This window comes from Hemitrygon akajei, unplaced genomic scaffold (genome assembly GCF_048418815.1).
Source record: "Hemitrygon akajei unplaced genomic scaffold, sHemAka1.3 Scf000126, whole genome shotgun sequence".
Classification (NCBI taxonomy): Eukaryota; Metazoa; Chordata; class Chondrichthyes; order Myliobatiformes; family Dasyatidae; genus Hemitrygon; species Hemitrygon akajei.
Genome location: NW_027332012.1, coordinates 1,735,670 through 1,758,925, shown reverse-complemented (window position 1 = coordinate 1,758,925; position 23,256 = coordinate 1,735,670). Strand labels below are relative to the sequence as shown.

At 50.2% G+C, this 23,256-nt stretch overlaps 1 protein-coding gene across 1 annotated transcript; it reads right to left on the bottom strand.

Annotated features, from left to right (window-relative positions):
* Positions 1-18,391: 18,391 nt before the first annotated feature.
* On the bottom strand, positions 18,392-22,489 carry LOC140723683 (uncharacterized). The gene is made up of 2 exons (XM_073038245.1): positions 22,465-22,489; positions 18,392-20,363 (listed from the first exon to the last, which is right to left on the bottom strand). Exon 2 carries the CDS (start codon positions 19,634-19,636, stop codon positions 18,659-18,661), a length of 978 nt encoding a protein of 325 aa, XP_072894346.1. The 5' UTR covers positions 19,637-20,363; positions 22,465-22,489; the 3' UTR covers positions 18,392-18,658.
* Positions 22,490-23,256: the final 767 nt, after the last annotated feature.

The window sequence follows — 23,256 nt, the reverse complement described above, 5'->3', positions numbered from 1 at the left end:
GTGGACTCTGGACTCCGGGTCTTCTGGCTGTCCATTGTCTCATTTGGGCTTAATCACAGGCACCTGATTCTCAAATTGGGGCTGGAATATAAGTGGCCCTGGGTTCGAGTGTAGGTGCGGGTTGGTCTTGTCAGTATCCTGTCCTCGCCTTTGTGGGGTAGATCAGGCCGTCTTTGCCATTACCCTGCGGTTGATTCTGTCCCTCCCTGTCCTCGCCTCCGTTGGGTAAGATAGGCCGGCTTTGCCGTTACCCTGAGGCTGGAATGTTCCCTTCCCTTCAATCCCTTCCCCTTCTTTCAGCAAACCACGCCTGAAGCCTTGCCTGCGTCATCGCCTGTATCACCATCAAGTTTAACCGCTGGAGTGAGACTGGAGCCTGGCCCCGCCAACAGAAGAAACTATCTATCTAGGAGCTTGGAACTGTCTCTGTGTCCCCGTGTTTAGTGTCTGTGTATGAGGCCCGGCCCTACGTCCTGTCCCCAACGAGGGGTCCTGACTCTACGTAAAGCCCTGGCCCTATGTCCTGTCTCCAAGGAGGGGTCCTGACTCTACGTAAAGCCGCGGCCCTACGTCCTGTCCCCAAGGAGTGGTCCTGACTCTATGTAAAGCCCTGGCCCTATGTCCTGTCTCCAAGGAGGGGTCCTGACTCTACGTAAAGCCCCGGCCCTACGTCCTGTCCCCAAGGAGGGGTCCTGACCTTACGTAAAACCCTGGCCCTATGTCCTGTCTCCAAGGAGGGGTCCTGACTCTACGTAAAGCCCCGGCCCTACATCCTGTCCCCAAGGAGGGGTCCTGACTCTGTGTAAAGCCCCGGCCCTACGTCCTGTCTCCAAGGAGGGGTCCTGACTCCATGTAAAGCCCCGGCCCTACGTCCTGTCCCCAAGGAGGGGTCCTGACTCTATGTAAAGCCCCGGCCCTACTTCCTGTCCCCAAGGAGTGGTCCTGACTCTTTATGTAAAGCCCTGGCCCTACGTCCTGTCTCCAAGGAGGGATCCTGACTCTACGTAAAGCCCCGGCCCTACGTCCTGTCCCCAAGGAGTGGTCCTGACTCTACGTAAAGCCCCGGCCAGACGTCCTGTCCCCAAGGAGCGGTCCTGACTCTATGTAAAGCCCTGGCCCTATGTCCTGTCTCCAAGGATGGGTCGTGGCTCTGTGTAAAGCCTCGGCCCAACGTCCTGTCCCCAAGGAGGGGTCCTGACTCTATGTAAAGCCCCGGCCCTACATCCTGTCTCCAAGGAGGGGTCCTGACTCCATGTAAAGCCCCGGCCCTACGTCCTGTCCCCAAGGAGGGGTCCTGACTCTATGTAAAGCCCCGGCCCTACTTCCTGTCCTCAAGGAGTGGTCCTGACTCTATGTAAAGCCCTGGCCCTACGTCCTGTCCCCAAGGAGGTGTCCTGACTCTACGTAAAGCCCCGGCCCTACGTCCTGTCTCCAAGGAGGTGTCCTGACTCTATGTAAAGCCCTGGCCCTACGTCTTGTCCCCAAGGAGGTGTTCTGACTCTGTGTAAAGCCCCGGCCCTACGTCCTGTCCCCAAGGAGGGGTCCTGACTCTATGTAAACCCCGGCCCTACGTCCTGTCTCCAAGGAGGGGTCCTGACTCCATGTAAAGCCCCGGCCCTACGTCCTGTCCCCAAGGAGGGGTCCTGACTCTATGTAAAGCCCCGGCCCTACTTCCTGTCCCCAAGGAGTGGTCCTGACTCTTTATGTAAAGCCCTGGCCCTACGTCCTGTCTCCAAGGAGGGATCCTGACTCTACGTAAAGCCCCGGCCCTACGTCCTGTCCCCAAGGAGTGGTCCTGACTCTACGTAAAGCCCCGGCCCTACGTCCTGTCCCCAAGGAGTGGTCCTGACTCTATGTAAAACCCTGGCCCTATGTCCTGTCTCCAAGGAGGGGTCGTGGCTCTGTGTAAAGCCTCGGCCCAACGTCCTGTCCCCAAGGAGGGGTCCTGACTCTATGTAAAGCCCCGGCCCTACATCCTGTCTCCAAGGAGGGGTCCTGACTCCATGTAAAGCCCCGGCCCTACGTCCTGTCCCCAAGGAGGGGTCCTGACTCTATGTAAAGCCCCGGCCCTACGTCCTGTCCCCAAGGAGGGGTCCTGACTCTATGTAAAGCCCCGGCCCTACTTCCTGTCCCCAAGGAGTGGTCCTGACTCTATGTAAATCCCTGGCCCTACGTCCTGTCTCCAAGGAGGGATCCTGACTCTATGTAAAGCCCCGGCCCTACGTCCTGTCTCCAAGGAGGTGTCCTGACTCTATGTAAAGCCCTGGCCCTACGTCCTGTCCCCAAGGAGGTGTTCTGACTCTGTGTAAAGCCCCGGCCCTACGTCCTGTCCCCAAGGAGGGGTCCTGACTCTATGTTAACCCTGGCCCTACGTCCTGTCTCCAAGGAGGTGTCCTGACTCTATGTAAAGCCCCAGCCCTACGTCCTGCCCCCAAGGAGGGGTCCTGACTCTATGTAAAGCCCCGGCCCTACGTCTTGTCTCCAAGGAGGGGTCCTGACTCTATGTAAAGCCCTGGCCCTACGTCCTGTCTCCAAGGAGGGGTCCTGACTCTGTGTAAAGCCCCGGCCCTATGTCCTGTCCCCAAGGAGGGGTCCTGACTCTATGTAAAGCCCCGGCCCTACGTCCTGTCTCCAAGGAGTTGTCCTGGCTCTATGTAAAGCCCCGGCCCTACGTCCTGTCTCCAAGGAGGGGTCCTGGCTCTGTGTTCTGTGTTCCTGTGCTCGAGTCCAAGGCTCAGAAGGAAGACTGTTTGCCGCTACTCGAGTGGACTGTCGTTGTTCGTCGTTCCGTGTCCAAGTCCAGTCCAAGTCTCAGGCTTCGAGTCAAGTCCATTCCGGGTCAAAGTCTCCGAGGAGGTTTCCAGTCCATGTTCAAGGCTCCGAGGAGGTTCCCAGTCCTGTTACCTTGCCTCGTCCAGTCCTCATCTGGATCCGGAGTCCGAGCCCGAGTCAAGACCCAGGTTCCAGGTCCCCGTCCAGTCTCTGGCTCGGAATCCTTGTCCAGGTTCCTAGTTCCTAGTTCTTAGTTCCTCGTCCAGGTCACACCTTCCTACTCTAGTCCTAGCCCATGCCCTGTCTCCTAGTCTTGTCCAGGGCCTGTGTCATGTCCAGTGTCGTTTCTTCCCCACTTCTTTCCTGATACACCTAGTCCTCTCCCTAGTACTTCAGTGTCTGTGTCTTGTATTTGGGTCCGTTCCCAACGCCCACCTTATGGCACAGCCACTGTTTAATCCATGCTAGAGTCTCCACTGTAATACCGTGGGTTTATTCAGCAGCCTAGTGTGTTGCACCTTGTCAAAGGCCTTCTGAAAATCCAAGTATACAACATCTATTTCTTGATTCGGGTTGCTTTTCCAGCTTCACGAGTTTCACTTGAGGAAACAAATTCTCCTTTGTCGATCCTGCTTGTTGCTTCTTCCAAGAATGCCAACAGATTTGTCAGGCAAGATTTCCCCTTGAGGAAACTTTGCTGACGTTAGAGAAATAGAAGGCTCTAAGACAAATAGAGGGCTATGGGTAACCCGAGGTAATTTCTGAGGTAAGGGCATGTTCGGCACAGCCTGTATTGTGCTGTAGGTTTTCTATGTTTCTATGGCATATGGTCTTCAGTCGAAGATTAAAGGCGGAGCCTTGCAGCAGTTTTTTTCCGTTGGACCTTTGAGCAGCGGCCAGTCAGCATTTGGGTTTGCTCAGCAAGAACTGAAAGTTGTGCAGGAGCGTGTGGAGCGGTCAGTGTCAGAGTGAATGGAGTCCGAGTGGAGATTCTGAGGCTTTAGCTGTCAGTGATGGGAGCCTTCAGTCAGAGAAGGTGTAATTAAGCTGAAGGTAGAGATTTTTTGCCCCCTTCTTTTCAGTTGCTCAATGAGAACAGTAGAGATTACAGACGGGGTAGTGGAAAGCTCCTCTTGTGGGATGTGGGAAACCAGGGACACCTCACTCACTCATCCACCCTACAGAGACACCAGCTGGTTCACACTGGGGAGAGGCAGTTCACCTGCTCTGAATGTGGGAAGGGATTCACTCAGTCATCCAACCTTTTGTCACACCAGCGAAGCCACACTGGGGAGAGGCCGTTCACCTGCTCTGAATGTGGGAAGGGATTCGCTCACTCATCCACCCTTTTGACACATCAGCGAAACCACACTGGGGAGAGGCCATTCACCTGCCCTGAATGTGGGAAGGGATTCACTCGGTCATCCAAGCTGCAGAGACACCAGTTAGTTCATACCGGGGAGAAACCATTCACTTTCACAGATTGTGGGAAGGGATTCACTTGGTCATCTGACTTGAAGCTGCATCAGCGAGTTCACACTGGGGACAGACCGTCAGACCATAAGATATAAGACCAGAATGAGGCTGTTTACCCCATCGAGTCTGTTCTGTCATTTTATCGTGGCTGATCCAAATTTCCCCTCTGCTCCAATCACCTGTCTTGCCCCCGTATCCCTTCATGCCCGGATCAATCAAGATTCTATCCACCTCTGCCCTAAATGTACATAAAGAATTGGCCTCCACACACAGCTGCCTGTGGCACGGAATTCCGCAGATTCACCACTCTCTGTCTGTTCTCAGTCATCTCCGTTCTGAAAGGACACCCCTCTATTCTGATGCTCTGTTCCCTGGTCGTAGACTCTTCCACCACAGGAAGCATCCTTTCCACATCCACTCTATCAAGCCCTTCCACATTTTGATAAGTTTCAATGAGATCAGCCCTGATTCCTCTGCTATACGGGCTCAGGCCCATTAAACACTCCTCATATGACAATCCATTCAATCCTGGAATCTGTTTTTGTGAACATACTTTGAACCTTCTCCAGTTTCAGCACATCCTTTCCAAGATAAGCGGCCCAAACCTGTACTCCAAGTGAGGCCTCACCAGTGATTACCAACTTCCCAAATTACATCCTTGCTTATATATTGTAGATCTCTGGAAATGAATGCTAACGTTGCATTTGCCTTCCAGACCACAGACTCATTAGCTGTTAGGGAATCCTGAACATGGACTCCCCGTGTCCCTTTGCACCTCAGTTGTTTGGTATTTTCTGCCCAATTCGAAGAGGTTAACACTTTCATTTCTTCTACCAAAATGCATCAACATACACTTCCCAGCACTGTATTCCATCTGCTGTTTTTTTCCCATTCTCTAAATCTATCTCAGTCCTTCTGTACCCTCTCTACCGAAAACTACCTGCCCCTCCTCATGTCTTCATATCGTCTGCAAACCTTGTGACAAAGCCAGCAATTCCGTCTTCCAAACTATTGGAATATAACACAAATCACCAGTCCGAACACAGAGCCCTGAGGAACGCCACTAGTAACTGGCAGCCGACCAGAGATGGCTCCCTTTATCCCCAGTCTTTGCCTCCTACCATTCAGCTTGTCATGGTCCAGTCCGTGACGTCTGCGTTCCTGTTCACGGTCCGGTCCTTGAACTCTGGACTCCGGGTCTTCTGGCTGTCCATTGTTTCATTTGTGCTTAATCACAGGCACCTGATTCTCAAATTGGGGCTGGAATATAAGTGGCCCTGGGTTCAAGTGTGGTTGCTGGTTCATCTTGTCAGTATCCTGTTCTCTCGTCTGTGGGGTTCGTCTTGACAGCATGCTCTCCTTGCCTCCGTTGGGTAAGACAGGCCTGAGGCTGGACTGTTCCCTTCCCTTCCCCTTCTATCAACAACCCACGCCTGAAGCCTTGCCTGCAACCTCACCTGCGTCCTCCCCTGTTATCACTGTCAAGTTTAACCGCTGGAGTGAGACTGGAGCCTTGCCCCGCCAACAGAAGAAACTATCTATCTAGGAGCTTGGAACTGTCTCTTTGTGTCCCCGTGTTTTGTGTCCGTGTATGAGTCCCAGCCCTACGTCCTGTCTCCAAGGAGGGGTCCTGACTCTATGTAAAGCCCCGGCCCTACGTCCTGTCCCCAAGGAGGGGTCCTGACTCTATGTAAAGCCCCGGCCCTACGTCCTGTCCCCAAGGAGGGGTCCTGGCTCTATGTAAAGCCCCAGCCCTACATCCTATCTCCAAGGAGGGGTCCTGACTCTATGTAAAGCCCCGGCCCTACGTCCTGTCTCCAAGGAGGGGTCCTGGCTCTGTGTTCTGTGTTCCCATGCTCGAGTCCAAGGCTCAGTAGGAAGACAGTTTGCCGCTACTCGAGTGGACTGTCGTTGTTTGTTGCTCCGTGTCCAAGTCCAGTCCAAGTCTCAGGCTTCGAGTCAAGTCCAGTCCAGGTCAAAGTCTCCGAGGAGGTTTCCAGTCCATGTTCAAGGCTCCGAGGAGGGTCCCAGTCCTGTTACCTTACCACGTCCAGTCCTCGTCTGGATCCGGAGTCCGAGCCCGAGTCAAGACCCAGGTTCCAGGTCCCCGTCCAGTCTCTGGCTCGGAATCCTTGTCCAGGTTCCTAGTTCCCAGTTCTTAGTTCCTCATCTAGGTCTCACCTTCCTACTCTAGTCCTAGCCCATGCCCTGTCACCTAGTCTTGTCCAGGGCCTGTGTCATGTCCAGTGTCGTTTCTTCCCCACTTCTTTCCTGATACACCTAGTCCTCTCCCTAGTACTTCAGTGTCTGTGTCTTGTATTTGGGTCCGTTCCCAACGCCCACCTTATGGCACAGCCACTGTTTAATCCATGCTAGAGTCTCCACTGTAATACCGTGGGTTTATTCAGCAGCCTAGTGTGTTGCACTTTGTCAAAGGCCTTCTGAAAATCCAAGTATACAACATCTATTTCTTCATTCGGGTTGCTTTTCCAGCAGGAGTTTCACTTGAGGAAACAAATTCTCCTTTGTCGATCCTGCTTGTTGCTTCTTCCAAGAATGCTAACAGATTTGTCAGGCAAGATTTCCCCTTGAGGAAACTTTGCTGACGTTAGAGAAATAGAAGGCTCGAAGACAAATAGAGGGCTATGGGTAACCCTAGGTAATTTCTGAGGTAAGGGCATGTTCGGCACAGCCTGTATTGTGCTGTAGGTTTTCTATGTTTCTATGGCATATGGTCTTCAGTCGAAGATTAAAGGCAGAGCCTTGCAGCAGTTCTTTTCCGTTGGACCTTTGAGCAGCGGCCAGTCAGCATTTGGGTTTGCTCAGCAAGAACTGAAAGTTGTGCAGGAGCGAGTGGAGCGGTCAGTGTCAGAGTGAATGGAGTCCGAGTGGAGATTCTGAGGCTTTAGCTGTCAGTAATGGGAGCCTTCAGTCAGAGAAGGTATAATTAAGCTGAAGGTAGAGATTTTTTGCCCCCTTCTTTTCAGTTGCTCAATGAGAACAGTAGAGATTACAGACAGGGTAGTGGAAAGCTTCTCTTGTGGGATGTGGGAAACCAGGGACACCTCCAGTGCCCCCGATCACTACACCTTCGAGAAGTGGATCCGGCTGCAGCTTCTAACAACCTGCATTAAGAGGCTGGAACTGGATGAACACCAGATCATTCTGGAGGCTTCAGGGGTGATAGATGGGATGTTTAGAGAGGTGGTTACACCCAAAGTGCAGGACACAGGAAACTGGGTGACAGCCAGGGAAAGGAAAGGGGTGAAACAGCCATACAGAGTACCCCTGTAGTCATCCCCACAACAACTGGGGTATCGTTCTGGATACCGTTGCAGGGTGTGGGGGTGATCCAGCCAGGGAAAGTCACAGCCACTGGGTCTCTGTCTCTGTGACTCAGAAGGGAAGAGGGGAGAAGAGTCGAGCTGTGTGATAGGTGATGCATCCATTAAGGAAACGGACTGGATTCTGTGGGTGAGAACGAGATTTCAGGATGGTCCTGTGTGCCGTGGGTCCGGGACATCTCTGGTCGAGTGTTCAGCATTCTTAAGGAAGGGGAACAGTGAACGTGGTGGTCCATGTGGTTACCAATGATATGGGCAGGTGGAGTATTGAGTTTCAACAAAAGGGGTTCGGGGAGTGGGGTGCTAAGTTCAAGGGTTGTAATCTTAGGATTGCCACTGTGCCACGTGCCAGAAACAGGCGAACTAAGGAATCGGTGCAGGAGGGAAGGTGTAAGATTTTCAGATTATTTGAGCCAGCGAGGCTTGCGGTGTTGCATAATATGACTGCATTGGGGGAGAGGGTGGCATCGTTGATGGAGGGTGGAGCAGGCAGGTCTCTCTCTCTCACAAAAACATATGCAGTGTGGGTATGGAGCGTAAGGAAGAGCGGGTTGAGTGGGAGAAGAGTGAGAAGGGGAATGAGGAGGATGAGGTTAGGTCTCCTTCTCAAAGACCCAGACTCACCCACCCCTCCCCCTCTGGAATTGGTCCCATTCCGTACCCCAGGCTGGGGGTGAGCATTGAGTTGCCTTGCCAACCAGAAAATGAATGGTTCAACAACATCTGGTTAACACACTTTGATAATAGATTTACGTTGAGCTTGATCATTGAAATGTACTGTTTGTAAAACATGTACTGATGAGAAATGGTCTCAGTGAAGGTCCGAGAGTGGAAAATGAACCGGTGTTCAGCCCCACTGCTCCGTGCCGGACAAGAACCCCTATCTGAGTCTGTCCCATCTGTCTGTGCTTGACACATCTCCCTCTAATGTTTCCTCTCTCTGTACTTGTCCCAGAGTATTTTATTTCCCTTTTCAACCCCTTTCTCCTGTCTTCTCCCCATAACCTTTGACATCCTTAATAATCAAGCACTGATTAACTTATGTTTTAAATAAAACCTGTGATGAGCAAACCAAGCTGAAATGGGGTCGAAAGTTGACCCCCCTGTGAACTATGCTGCTAATGAGAGAGAGAGAGAGAGAGAGAGAGAGAAGAGGGGGGGGGGAGGCGCCCGGCACAGATGAGAGGCAGAGAGACATGATTTAATATTATGGCTCCTTGGCTGATTGTTTACCTTTGCTCCAAGGACACTTTTGCCTGCTTGTAAGATTCTTGCACAGTCAGCAAGGCGGAGCCGGTTTGATGGACAGCCGGTGTCCAGCAAGTGATGATAAAAAGCAGCTCTGCTGAGACACAGGCAGACACACCACGGGACACTGAAAGAGTGTTGTGCACCCATGTGAAGGTGGGGGTTTGGAGGATCGATCAGGGGCTCACTGTGTGTGAAAGGTGCGACCGGTGGGGGCTTGTTTGTGTGTCCACCCTTGCCTGGGTGACAGGTCCAACACTGAAGAACGGTCGTACATGGTCATAGTCGATGACCACAACAGGACAGGAAGCCAACGGACAGTTCGATGGTAACGTGTCTCTCTCCCTCCACCTAAACTGAACTGAACTCTTCACCATTGTAAGACTATCCATTTACCACTAAACTTTGAAAGAGCTTGGTTTTGATTCCTATTTCCACACTTCTGTACATATTGCTAACCTGTTTCACATATTTGCATTTTTATAGTACTGTATTGCTTAGTTTACTAATAAACACTATTAGCTGCAGTAATACCAGACTCCAAAGTGTGTTTCATTTCTGCCGGTTCGGTAACCCGGTCACGGGGTACGTGACAAACCGATGACTTGGCCTCCGAGCCGGCCATGACAATGAATTTCACAGGATCACTACCTGCAAATCATTGTGGGCAGGTGTTTTCAGGGAAATGCACGGCAGAAATGTCGCAAATGTTCAGGGAACACTGGCATGGCGTTCTGCACAGGTATGTTCCATTGAGGCAGGGAGCACACGGTGGGGTAGAAGAACCATAGTGTACAAAGGATGTAGAAAATCTAGTTGAGAAGAACAGAAAAGCTTATGAAAGCTCCAATAAACTGAGTGCAGATTGATTTCTAGAAAATTACAAGGTTACATGGAAGGAGTGTAAGTGTGAATTAGGAGAGCCAGAAGGGGCCATGAGAAGCCCTTGGTGAGCAGGATTAAGGAAAACACCAAGGCATTCTCCAAGTATGTGAAGAGCAAGAGGATGAGCAATGTGATCATAGGACCAAAAGGATACAATACCTGAGTTAGATCAGGTAGCGGAGGTACTTAATGAATAGTTTGCTTCAGTATTCACCAGGGAAGGGGACCTTCACAATTGTGGGGATGACTTACAGCGGATTGAAATGCTTGAGCATACAGACATTAAGAAGGAGGACGTGCTGGAGCACTGGAAAGATATTAAGTTAGACAAGTCGCTGGGGCCAGGTGAGATATACCCCAGGCTACTGTGGCAAGAGAGGGAGAAAATTGCAGAGCCTCTGGCGATGATCTTTGCATTATCAACCAGGACGGGAGAAGTACCAGAGGACTGCAAGTTAGCAAATTCTGTCTTCAAATTTGACCAACCAAATATTAATGGTGAAACTCTTGGCAGTGTCGAGGATCTGTGTCCAATAGGAGCTCAAAGCTGCTGCGCAGGTTGACCGTGTTGTTAGAAAGGCGTATGGTGTGTTGGACTTCATCAACTGTGGGATTGAATTCAAGAGCCATGAGGCAATGTTACAGGGATATAAACCCTTAGTTCCACACCACTTGGAGCACTCTGTTCATTTCTGGACACCTCACTACAGGAAGGATGTGGATACGACAGAGAGAGTGCAGAGCAGCGTTACAAAGATCTTGCCTGGATTGGAGAGCATGTCTTATGAGAATAGATTGAGTGAACTTGGCCTTTCCTTCTTGGAGTGACGGAGGACGAGAGGTTACTTGACAGAGGTGTATAAGATGACGAGGGGTTTGATAGTGTGGATAGCCAGAGGGTTTATCCCAGCGTTGAAATGGCTAACACAAGGGTGCATCGTTTTAAGGTGCTTGGAAATAGGTACAAGGGGAGATGTCAGAGGTGTGTTTTACACACAGAAGGGAGCATGGGACGCATTTCCAGTGAAGGTGGTAGAGGCGGATACAACAGGGTCTGTTAAGAGACTCTTATATAGGTACCGTACACGGAGCTTAGAAATAGAGAGCTATACGGTAGGGAAATTCTGAATTAGGATACATGGTCGACACAACATTGTGGGCAGAAGCGCCTGTAATGTGCTGTGGATTACTATGTTCTATGGTCACTCTCCCCTGCTATCAGATTTTTCTTCTCCAGCCCTTGACCTTTCCCACCCGCCTGGCTTCAACTATCACATTCTAGCTAATCCCTTTCCCCTCTGATTATACTGCACACCTTTTGATTCTGGCATTTCCCCCGGCCTTCTCAGTGCTGAAGAAGGGACTCGTCCCGAACCGCCGGCAGTTTATTCTTTTGCACAGATGCTGCCTGAGCTGCTGAGTTCCTTCAGCGTTTTGAGTGAGTGGCTTTGGATTTCCAACATTCGCAGACTCTCCCGTGTTCGCTCCGGGATTCGCCATGACCAGGAGATCACATAGGCAAGCGTAAGGGTCGAAACCTTCCCGAAAATCACGCCTGCGCTCGGTAAACGAAAGGCTGATTGACACGGTAGCATGTCGGAGCGGCGCCACGGGCGGAGATTTCCCGCGACTGAGGGACAATTACTGTGAGATGCCGACACACCATGGATCCGCATCCCGGGACAGTCCGGGTCCTTTCCCTCTCTCTCGGCCCCACGATCCGGATGAATGAATTCACTTTATTTCTGACATCCTTCTCATACATGAGGAGTAACATTCTTTTTGTTAAAGTAATAATAATAAATGAAATAAAAATAATAGTAATGAACAAATAAAACAATTACAGTATACAGATATTGAAGAGATTTTAAAAATGTGCAAAAACAGAAATGCATTATATTAAAGAAGTGAGGTAGTGTCCAAGGGTACAATGTCCATTCAGGAATCGGATGGCAGAGGGGAAGAAGCTGTTCCTGAATTGCCTAGTGTGTGTCTTCAGGCTCCTGTACCTCCTACCTGATAGTAACAGTAAGAAAAGGACATGCCCTGGGTGCTGGATGTACCCAGAAGAAGCCAGAATAAAAATATGGGGAGGGGAAAGAGGCTAGCTGGAAGGTGGCAGGTGAATCCAGGTGGGAAAGGTCAAGGGTTGGAGAAGAAATAATCTGGTCGGTGAGGAGAGTGCACCAGAGGGGTGAGAGAGAGGGTGGAGGGGACCCGGCGGATGTAGTAGGCAGGTGAGAAGTAAGAGTGTGGAATAGAGGAAGTCGGGGGTGGGGGTGGGTTTGGTCTATCAGAAGGCGAGATCAATATTCACGCATCAGGTTGGAGTACTCAGACCGAATATAAAATGTTGCACCTCCACCCGGACGGGGGATTTCATCCCGGCACAAGAGGAGGGCATCGAACGACATGTCAGAACAGGGATGGGAATCAGTATTGAAATGTTTGGCTCCGGGAGGTTCTGCTCGGGACGGATGGTGTGAAGCTGCTCCACGAATTGTTCCCCTAATTGATGAGCTGATGCTCAGGAGGGAGGAGCAACACCTTATATTCCTGGTTCCCTCCAACCTGATGAGCTGAACCATAGTGCACCAGTCTTGTCCGGTGAATCCAGAGCCCCAAGGGAAGCTGTCTCTCCATCTGAATGATGGTCTTTTTGACCTCCTGAAGACCTGATTTTGAGTAACAGTAATGTTCCGCTGCTCTCCTATGCCCACTTCCCCAGCTGGTCTCCATCCCACTGTAACCTCAGACAACCCCCACTTAGCCCACACACCAGTTCTGGTGTCATCCACAATCTCACCAATTGTTCGATCTGCATTCCCCTCCAAATCATTCACACACGTGACCAGCACCAGTTCACTGCAAGGAGACAGAAAGAAGTGAGAGTAGAGCTCAGCTCAAACAAAGAAGACAAACGAAACAAAGAGCAGGAGAGTAGTGGTGGAGGGGAACTCATTGGGTGTCCAGAAGGAAACGGAGAGCTCTGTGACTTTCCTGGTGGGAGGGGGAGGTGTACATGAACGGGGTATCCACAGTGACAGTAAGATGATCGCAGCCAGGGAACTTGAAATCGTCGAAAAAATTTCTCCTGTGTTGCTCGGATTTCCAGCATCTGCAGATTTTCACCTGTTTGTGACCGGGAAATTCCGTTTGTTGTGGACAGAGCAAAGGTACTTGACAAAGTGGACTCCCGATCTACATTGGGCCTCACTGACGTAGCGGAGGCTGAACCAGCAGCATCAGGTAGAGTAGATCAACCTGACAGACTCACAGGTGAAGTGTTGACTCACCTGGAAGGACGAATGGAGCTGAGAGGGAAAGAAAATGGGAGCCTGTAGAACTTCCCTCGCTTACAAGGATATGTTCCAGGAGGGAGATTAGTGGGAAGAGACGAATGGAATCCTTGTGGAAAGCAGAAAGTGAAGGGGGAAAGTAAAGATGGGAAGGTAGGAAGAGGTTTAGTGAAGATCACCATGCAAATCGATAGGTTTACTAAATCAGTCAGTGTGAATGTGTTTTGTGATCCCCTGCCACCTGCCACGGTCGGTGTCTTTCTCGGGCCAGCTGTCACCTGAATGTCTCAAGGTGGATTGTGGAGGGTTTTGTGAGCCCTGCCACCTGCCATGGTCGGTGTCTTTCTGGGGTCAGCTGTCACCTGAATGTCTCAATGTGGATTGTGGAGGGTTTTGTGAGCCCTGCCACCTGCCATGGTCGGTGCCTTTCTGGGGCCAGCTGTCACCTGAATGTCTCAAGGTGGATTGTGGAGGGTTTTGTGAGCCCTGCCACCTGCCATGGTCGGTGTCTTTCTCGGGTCAGCTGTCACCTGAATGTCTCAAGGTGGATTGTGGAGGGTTTTGTGAGCCCTGCCACCTGCCATGGTCGGTGTCTTTCTCGGGTCAGCTGTCACCTGAATGTCTCAAGGTGGATTGTGGAGGGTTTTACAGAGATGGGGAGTGGTGTAGGGTTCATGTGGTTTTACAGAATGGTGATGAGTGTACGGTCAGAGGGTTTTCACAGATGGTGGGGGCTGCAAGGATCGGAGGTGTTAACAGAAATGGGGAGTGGTGTCTGGGTTGGAATAGTTTTCACAGGGGGCAAGGGATGTAGGAATGCTACTCCACCTCTGTGGAAATATACTTCAGTACCAAAATGGTATTTTTGTCTGTAACGAGCTGGAACCTGTATTGTATCAGATTGCTTTGCTAATAATCTTCGTGCAACATTTTGCAGATGTTTAATGCCAAACACACTAATTCCACAAACAACAGAGTGCACCCTGTCCTTGAACTTTTGTATGAAGGAATGACCGTACTGTCTGTGTACCTTTTGGTCAAAGCTATTACCAGTTGTTTTGCACTGCTAATCGTCCCTTCTGCAAGGGAAAATAACAACACTTATGATTGATCCATTCTGAGTTAATTGTTGTTGGTTGGAAGACGTAGTGAAAAGCTGCTTAACACCATCTCCTACCTGGACACTCACTCTTACCTGCACCCGCAGCTTCCTCCGCATCGCTTCGCCATCTCACCGCTACACCGCTCGTCGTAGGAACTGAAATACTCATTCCGTCCATTGAGTCTTCTCCACCACTCGAATTTCCCTCTAAACTCCATACTGCTGCTTTCTCCACGTCAGCTTCGACACCCTTATTAATCAGCAACCCACCATTTATTGACTTAGAGTTCGGACAAACTTGGGCTGGTTTCTCTGGAGTGGACGAGGATCAGGGTGACCAGAAAGAGTTTGATTAGATTACGAGAGGTACAGACAGAGTAGATAGCTGCCATTTTTAACCTTCTGCGTCACAATGTCTAATTGCAGACAGCATGCATTTGGAGAGATGAGGGAGCTGTGGAATTCATTGCCACGGACGGCTCAGAGGCCAAGTCATCGGGTTTATTTAAAACAGAGTCTGATCAGTGCTTGATCAGTAAAGGTGTCAAAGGTCATGGGGAGAAGGCAGGGAACGGGGTTGAGAAGGAAGATAAAAGACACTGGGACAGGGACAGAAAGAGGAAACTCGAGAGTGAGACGTGTGAAGCTCAGACAGATGAGACACACTCCGATGGGGGTTCTTGTCTGACACAGAGCAGTGGGGCCGAACACCGGTTCATTTTCCACTCTCGGACCTTCACTGAGACCATTTCTCATCAGTACATGTTTTACAAACAATACAACTTCAACGTAAATTTATTATCGAAGTGTGTTAACCAGATGCTATCGAACAATTCCTTGTCTTCTTGACAAGACATCTCAATGCTCACCCCCAGCCTGGGGTAGGGAATGGGACCCATTCCAGAGAGGAGGGTTGGGTGAGTCTGGGACTTTGTGAAGGAGCCCTAACTCCATCCTCCTCATTCCCGTTCCCCTTCTCACTCCCCTCCCTCTCATTCCACTGCATGTGTTTGTGTGTCTGAGCGAGATAGAGAACTGCGTGCTCAGTCACACTCCAACAAAACACTCTCCCCCAACACATTCACACTCCTCTGTACGCAGCAATCCTCACCAGCTCAAATGATCCAAAAATCTTATACCCTCCCTCCTGCACCAACTCCTTCGCCACGTGTTAAACTGTATAATCTTCCTAATACTGGCAATTGGCACAGATGACAGTCCTGAGATCACAGGCCTGGAGGAGCTGCCCTTTAAATTAGCACCTCACTCCCTGAACTCCCTTTACAGAACCTCGTTACTCTACCGGCCCATCTCATTGTTACCCACATGGACCACAACCTTCACTGTCCACCCTCCTGAGGAACGCTGAGCACTCGACCGGAGATGTCACAGATGCTAGCATGCAGGAGGCAACATACCATCCTGGAATTTCATTCTCACCCACAGAACATCCAGTCAGTTCCCTGAGCTGCTGAATCACCTCTGACCACAGCTCACCTCGTCTCCTCCCTTCCCTTCTCAGTCTCAGAGCCAGACGAAGTGCCAGAGACCCTATTGCTGTGTCTTTCCTTTGCCAGGTCATCCTACCATCCCAGACAGGGTCATAAGGGGAGCATTTGGTTTGGACCCAAAAGCAAGACACAGACACTGAACTACCAGGAATAGAACTAGGCATGAGAAGGAAGCAAGGAAAATGGGGAAGAAAGGATACTGACCCTGGACAAGACAAGTATTCTGGGCCTGGGCTAGGAATTGACCAGGACAGCGGAACCAGGACATGGAACTGGGAACTAGAAGCCTGGACTTGGACTCCGAGCCAGAGACTGGACAAGGACCCAGAACCTGGGTCTTGACTCGGGCTCGGACTCCAGATCCAGGCGAGGACAAGACGAGGCTACAGGACGAGGAAAGGCACAGGAAGGAACGAGAGACTCCTGGACGGGACAAGGGAACCTCAGCACAGGACGAGGGAATCCTAGCACCGGGCTGGGCAAGGTACTCCTGTGCTGGGCGAGGCACATGGACATGACGAGAACCCAGAGCCTTAGTCGAGGGAGAGCCAACAGGACTGGACGTGAGTCTCCTGGACGAGGAAACCCCAGCACAGGATGAGGGAATCACAGCACCGGGCCGGACAAGGTACTCCTGTACTGGGCAAGGCACAAGAACATGACGAGAACCCAGAGCCTAGGATGAGGAAGGACAGGAACGCAGAACACAGGCCCGGGACACCTCCTTGGATACAGGATGTAGGGCCGGGACTCATAACACAGAACGCTGAACACGATGAGACAGTTCGCAACGCCGGGTAGCGGCAAAATGGTCAGAACTACATGGCGAAGGCATGGACACAGACAGACAGTTCCAAACAGGGCAAGGCTCCAGACAGAGGCAAGGCGAGGCGAGGCTCCAGGCAGACGCAAGGCTAGGCACAGCTTCAGGTAGAGGCGAGGTGAGGCAAGACTCCAGGCAGAGGCGAGGCAATGCGACGCACTAGACAGAGGCGAGGCAAGGCCCTAGGCAGAGATGAGGCGAGGCAAGGCTCCAGTCAGAGGCGAGGCAAGGCAAAGCTAGGCTAGGCTAGGTTCCAGGAGGAAGGTGAAGGGAAGGGATACAGACGGGGGTTTGGACAGGAACAATCAGCAGCCAGAGGCTGAATCCTGAAGCTATTTATGAGACCAGCCAAACAAGAATCAGCTACCTCAATAGAAACTGGGGAAACCCGATAAACCTGGAATAAGGAGCATGGACCAGACAGTGATCCGAAATGCAGACTTCATGGACTAGAACATGACAGACAGTATCTGAAATGAAATATATGTTGCTCAGGGAGATGAACACAGGGGTAAACTGCACTCTCTATTTCCACCTTTCTCTTTCCTCACTGTCACCCAGTTCCCTGAGCCGGGCACCTTGGGTGCAACTACCTCTCAAATGTCCTACCTATCACCCCTTCAGCATCCCGAATGATCTGGAGTTCATCCAGTTCCAGCTCCAACTCCGTAATGTGGATTGTTCGGAGCTGAAGCTGGAAGCCCTTCTCACAGGTGTAGTTATCAGGGACACAGGAGGGTCCCCTGCCTTCCCACATCCCGCAAAGGAGCTTTCCACTATCCTGCCTGGCATCTCCACTGTTCTAACTGAGAAAATGTAAAGAAGGGGCAAAAAACATTCTACCTCCATCATGATTTTGCCTTCTCTGACTGACTGCTCTCCCCACTGAAACCTCAAAGAATTAAAGCCTCAAAGTCTCCGCTCCAACTCTGTCCAGTCCAACAATGACCGCTCCACTTGCTCCTGCTAATGAAGGTTTTCTTGATAATCCATCCTGACTGTTGAGTAGCCACTGCTGAAAGCTCAAAAATAACCTGCCCTGAACCACTGCCTTTAATACCCCATTGGTGAACCTGAGTGAATTACGTCCTCTCAAGCTTCTGATCTCTCCAATTCACGATGGGTCAAAGCTCGGTAGGGCAACACAAGGATGAAGGACTGATTGAAACTCATCCCACATTCAGAGCAGGTGACCACGCTCCCCACAGTGTGAACCCACCACTGTCTCTGCAGTGTGGATCAGTGTGTGAATGACTTCCCACAGTCTGAGCAGGTGACCACTCTCACCACAGTGTGAACCCACCACTGTCTCTGCAGTGTGGATCAGTGTGTGAATGACTTCCCACAGTCTGAGCAGGTGACCACCCTCACCACAGTGTGAACCCACCACCGTCTCTGCAGTGTGGATCAGTGTGTGAATGCCATCCCACAGTCTGAGCAGGTGACCACCCTCCCCACAGTGTGAACCCACCACTGTCTCTGCAGTGTGGATCAGTGTGTGAATGCCATCCCACAGTCTGAGCAGGTGACCACCCTCCCCACAGTGTGAACCCACCACTGTCTCTGCAGTGTGGATCAGTGTGTGAATCCCTTCCCACAGTCTGAGCAGGTGACCACCCTCCCCACAGTGTGAACCCACCACTGTCTCTGCAGTGTGGATCAGTGTGTGAATGCCTTCCCACAGTCTGAGCAGGTGACCACCCTCCCCACAGTGTGAACCCACCACTGTCTCTGCAGTGTGGATCAGTGTGTGAATGCCTTCCCACAGTCTGAGCAGGTGACCACCCTCCCCACAGTGTGAACCCACCACTGTCTCTGCAGTGTGGATCAGTGTGTGAATCCCTTCCCACAGTCTGAGCAGGTGACCACCCTCCCCACAGTGTGAACCCACCACTGTCTCTGCAGTGTGGATCAGTGTGTGAATGCCATCCCACAGTCTGATCAGGTCTATGTCCTCTCACTGCTGAAAACAGTCTGGTGTGTCGTTAGCCGAGATGAATGTATGCATTAATTCCCACAGTCAGAGCAGATGAACAGCTTCTATACAGTGTGAACTCGCTGATGTTCGCTCAGTGATGTCTGAGTGAATTCCTTCCCGTAATCAGAACAGGTGACTGGCATTGCCCAGTGTGAACTCACTGATGTTCGCTCAGTGATGTCTGAGTGAATTCGTTCCCGTCTGAGCAGTTGATGTTCAGTCAGTTGAGATGTCTGAGTGAATTCATTCCCACAATCAGAACAGGTGACTGGCATCGCCCAGTGTGAACTCGCTGATGAACTTTCAAGCCTGATGACCGAGTGAATCCCTTTCCACAATCTGAGCAGGTGAACGGTTTCTCTCCAGTGTGAATTCGGCTGTGCCTCACCAGGTTGGACGATGCAGTGAATCCCTTCCCACATTCAGAGCATGTGAATGGCTTCTCCCCAGTGTGAATTCGGCTGTGCTTCACAAGGTGTGATGAGTCAGTGAATCCCTTCCCACATTCACAGCATGTAAATGGCTTCTCCCCAGTGTGAATTCGGCTGTGCTTCACAAGGGAGTATGAATCAGCGAATCCCTTCCCACATTCAGAGCAGCTGAACGGTTTCTCCCCAGTGTGAATTTGTTGGTGTACATTCAGATGAGATGACTGAGTGAATCCCTTCCCACATTCAGAGCACGTGAATGGCTTCTCCCCAGTGTGAATTCGGCTGTGCTTCACAAGGTGGGATGAGTCAGTGAATCCCTTCCCACATTCACAGCATGTGAATGGCTTCTCCCCAGTGTGAATTCGGCTGTGCTTCACAAGGGAGTATGAATCAGTGAATCCCTTCCCACATTCAGAGCAGCTGAACGGTTTCTCCCCAGTGTGAATTCGCTGATGTACTTTCAGATGAGATGACTGAGTGAACCCCTTGCCACATTGAAAGCAGCTGAACGGTTTCTCCCCAGTGTGAACTCGCTGATGTTCAGTCAGTTGAGATGACCGAGCAAATCCTTTCTCACATTCAGAGCAAGTGAACGGCCTCTCCCCAGTGTGAACTCGGTAGTGCCTCACAAGTTTGGATGAGTCAGTGAATCCCTTCCCACATTCAGAGCAAGTGAATGGCCTCTCCCCAGTGTGGACTCGCTGGTGTCTCTGTAGTGTGGATGAACGAGTGAATCCCTTCCCACAGTCTAAGCAGGTGAACGGCATCTTTTCAGTGTGAACTCACTGGTGTTCATTCAGTTGAGATGATTGAGTGAATCCTTTCCCATACGGAGCAGGTGATTGGCCTCTCCCCGGTGCGAACTCGTTGGTGTCACTGTGGCATGGTTGAGTGTGTGAATGCCTTCCCACCATGTAAACAGGTTACCATCCTCTCACTGGGGAATTTTCAGATGTATATTTAGCACCGACGGAAGAATGAATTACTTCCCGCTGTCAGAACAGGTGGAGCATCTCACTGTGGTGTGAACTTGCTGATGTATCTTCAGACTGGATGACTGAGTAGTTCCCCTCCCTCATACAGAGCAGGTGAACGGCCTCTCCCCACTGTGAACTCACTGGCGTGTCTGTGGGTAGGCTGTGAGTGAATCTCTTCCCACACTGAGAGAAGGAGAATGATATCTCACTGCGATCAATCATCTGGCAATTCAGAAAGTCAGACGTTAGAATCCCTTGTACAATCAATGCAGTTGAAGAACTGATCTCCAGTGAACAAATGCTTGTGTGTTCTCAGCTCCCCGGTTCCAGTGGATTTCACTGAGTTACAACAGAAAACTTCATTTCAGACACAAAACACATTTCCAGCTGGGATGAGATAATTCTTCATCTCCAAGGATTGACAACAGATGTGTCGGTCTTGCAAAGGAAATATTTGGCCAATCCTTGTATATCCGGAAAGAGACAGCCCATGCACAAGTGTTCTGCCGTTTCAAACCTGTACAAATATTTGAAAGGACATCAATAGGTGAAGGACAGTTTTTCAGGTGAGATTTTAGTCTGTGGTGAGAACATAAGAAAAAGGAGTAGGAGAACATCATCTGGCCTGTCTCCACCAACCTGCCTTTTCCCCATCGCCCTTCATTCCCCTACTTTGCAAACATCTATCCAACCTCATCTGAAATGCATTTACTGAGGTAGCCTCCACTGCGTCATTGGGCAGAGAAATCTATAGATTCCCAACTCTCGGGGGAAAACAGTTCTTCATCTCCATCCCAAATGCCCCGAATGTTAAAGTGATGTCCTCTAGTTCTACCCTCACCTACCAGTGGAAACAACTTTCCTGCCTCTATCTTAATTCTATCTGAATCATAACTTTACATGTTTCTGTAAGATCTTCTCTCAATGTGAGCTCTGGCATCAGAATATCACCCAGTTCATCTCAAGTTGAGATATACCACAGGTGACTGTGGGAAGCAGATGGAGATCAACCTGGTGGTTCATTTCGGTAGGTCCAATTTGAAGACAGAATACAATATTAATGATAGGACTCTTGGCAGTTTGGAGGATCAGCGATATCTTGGGATCTGTGTCAATAGTTCATGCAGAGCTGCTACGCAGCTGGACAATGTTTTTAAGAAGGCCTTCAAAGCGGTGAGGTACTACTACAGATATAAAAGGCCTTCGTTAGGCCCTACTTTTAGCACTGTGTTCAATTCTGATCACCTCACTACAGGAAAAAATACTCTAAATAGGGTGCAGAGGAGATTGACAAGGATGTTGCTTGGATTGGACAGCATGCCTTACAAGAGTAGGTTGAGTAAACTTTGGAGTGATGGAAGATGAGAGGTGACCTGAGAGAGTTGTATAAGATGATGAGAGGCATTGATCAAGTGGATAGCCAGAGGTTTCTTCCCAGGGCTGAACGAGCCAACATGAGGGGGCATAGCTTTAAGGTGCTTAGAAGTAGGTACAAGGGGTCTACCAGAGGTATGTTTTTCACACAGAGAGTGGCAGGTACTGCCAGCGACGGTGGTAGAGGTGGATACAATAAGGGTCTTTTCAGACACTGTTAGGTACGTACGTGGAGCTGGGAATAATAGAGGGCTATTTGGTAGTGAAACTCTAGGCAGATTCTAGAGTAGGTTATATGGTCGGCATGATGTTGTCCGAAGGGCCTGTAATGAATTGCAGACTTATGTTTCTGTGATTATATGTGAACTCCCCATCTTCTAACAAGGCACGGATCAGGCATCCTGACTGACCAACAAAATCTCTGACTGTATTCCTGTCTGTATGAGAATGGGCTATTTCTGCCTTCAATCAACCTGTGACTTGGCTCAATCTGTCTCTGTCCTTTGGTATATTTCAAGTTCAGGTCATGTTCCACAACACGACAAAGTGAACTTGTTACTACATGTCTGATCCTTGAGATTTTCTAATTACTGGGATTCCCTCCCCCCCAGCTGATTGAGTGATGAACCCATCGATGGCAATGCTAATGACTATGAAGGGGTAGGCAGTAGTTATTCTCATTGGAGTGTGGCACTTTTGTGATGTGAAAGCTACAAGTCACCTGTCATCGAGGACAAAGGTGTTTCATATCGTTATTTACTTAGAAAGAACTAAAGCTGACCGGCAGATTTTTTAATGCTATACAGTACTAATTGACATTTTCACTGACTGGGAGGTAGACTTCATCCGAGAGTAACTGGACACTACATTTTGTTCCGACGTACTGATCCTCGGATTTACATGGCTGGAGGTCGCTGCGTTAGGGACATTCTCTATGGGGACAACGCTGGCGCGTCAACCATGGCTGCCTCCTTACCCAGAAGACACCACGGAGGAGAAACCTGTCTATCCGCCATCCAAGGAAACAGCGATGCGCATGCGCCGGAGAAATGGCGGCGCCGCCTGCTCTCAACCGCCGCAAACTCCCCGTGGCTCGGGTAAATCGTGGGGCTGAGAGAGACGGAAAGTACTGGGACTGTCCTAAGGTGCAGGATCAGTGTGGACGGAGGGAGCTCATAGTATTTTTCCTTTAATCGCGGTTCAGACGCCGGTGATTAAGTTCCCACCCGCGGCCCCGCTCCTACCTGCGTCCGATCCCCGAGAGCCTCTCGTCTGCTGTGCGCATGCGCAATGTTCACGATTGGCTGTGTCGCCCACGCATGCGCATTGGTTTAAACAGGATAAAAAAATCTGCAGACGCGGAAATCCAAAGCAACACCTGGAGGAACTCAGGGGGACAGAAAGCAACTATGGAGAGGAGAGAACCGTCGGCGTTTCAGACCCACACCCTTCTTCAGGACTGGACAGGAAGGGAGGAAGTAAGAATGTGGGGGGAGATGAAGTGATAGGGTAAACCGGGAGACGGGGAGAGTTAAGAGCTGAGAAGTTAATGTATGAGAGAGATGAAGGGCTGGAGAATAATAATATTTTATTGATTCTGAGTGGGAAATTCATTCCGTTACAGCAGCAACATTTAGAAACACACTTAGCAGTGTGCAGACTTTACTAATAAGGAAGTAGAGAATAATAATATATACAGTAATACTGTACCAATGTGCAATAATATTGAATAAACTAATAATGCAGGGATTATTGAACTATGATGTGAGTTCACCTATCGCAGAAAGATGAACCCTTGCATTTGGTAAGAAACAATTTCTGTAACTATGCTTGAGAGGGCGGGGATGAGTGAGTCTGTTAGAAAGAGGGATGGGGACTCTGCTGCCTGTCGGGTAGGTCATGGAGAGAGTGTCCATAATCGGTAACAGTTTGTCAAAGGATGGATCCATGTTTTCTTCTTTTCAATCTCTTTATTATTAATAATAATATTATGAACAAAATACAATTGATATATTAACAAAGGGATTACAAACATA

Bases quoted from the DNA above. Each gene is read 5' to 3' on its own strand.
- LOC140723683 (XM_073038245.1), bottom strand. From the start codon at position 19,636: ATGCCGTTCACCTGCTTAGACTGTGGGAAGGGATTCACTCGTTCATCC.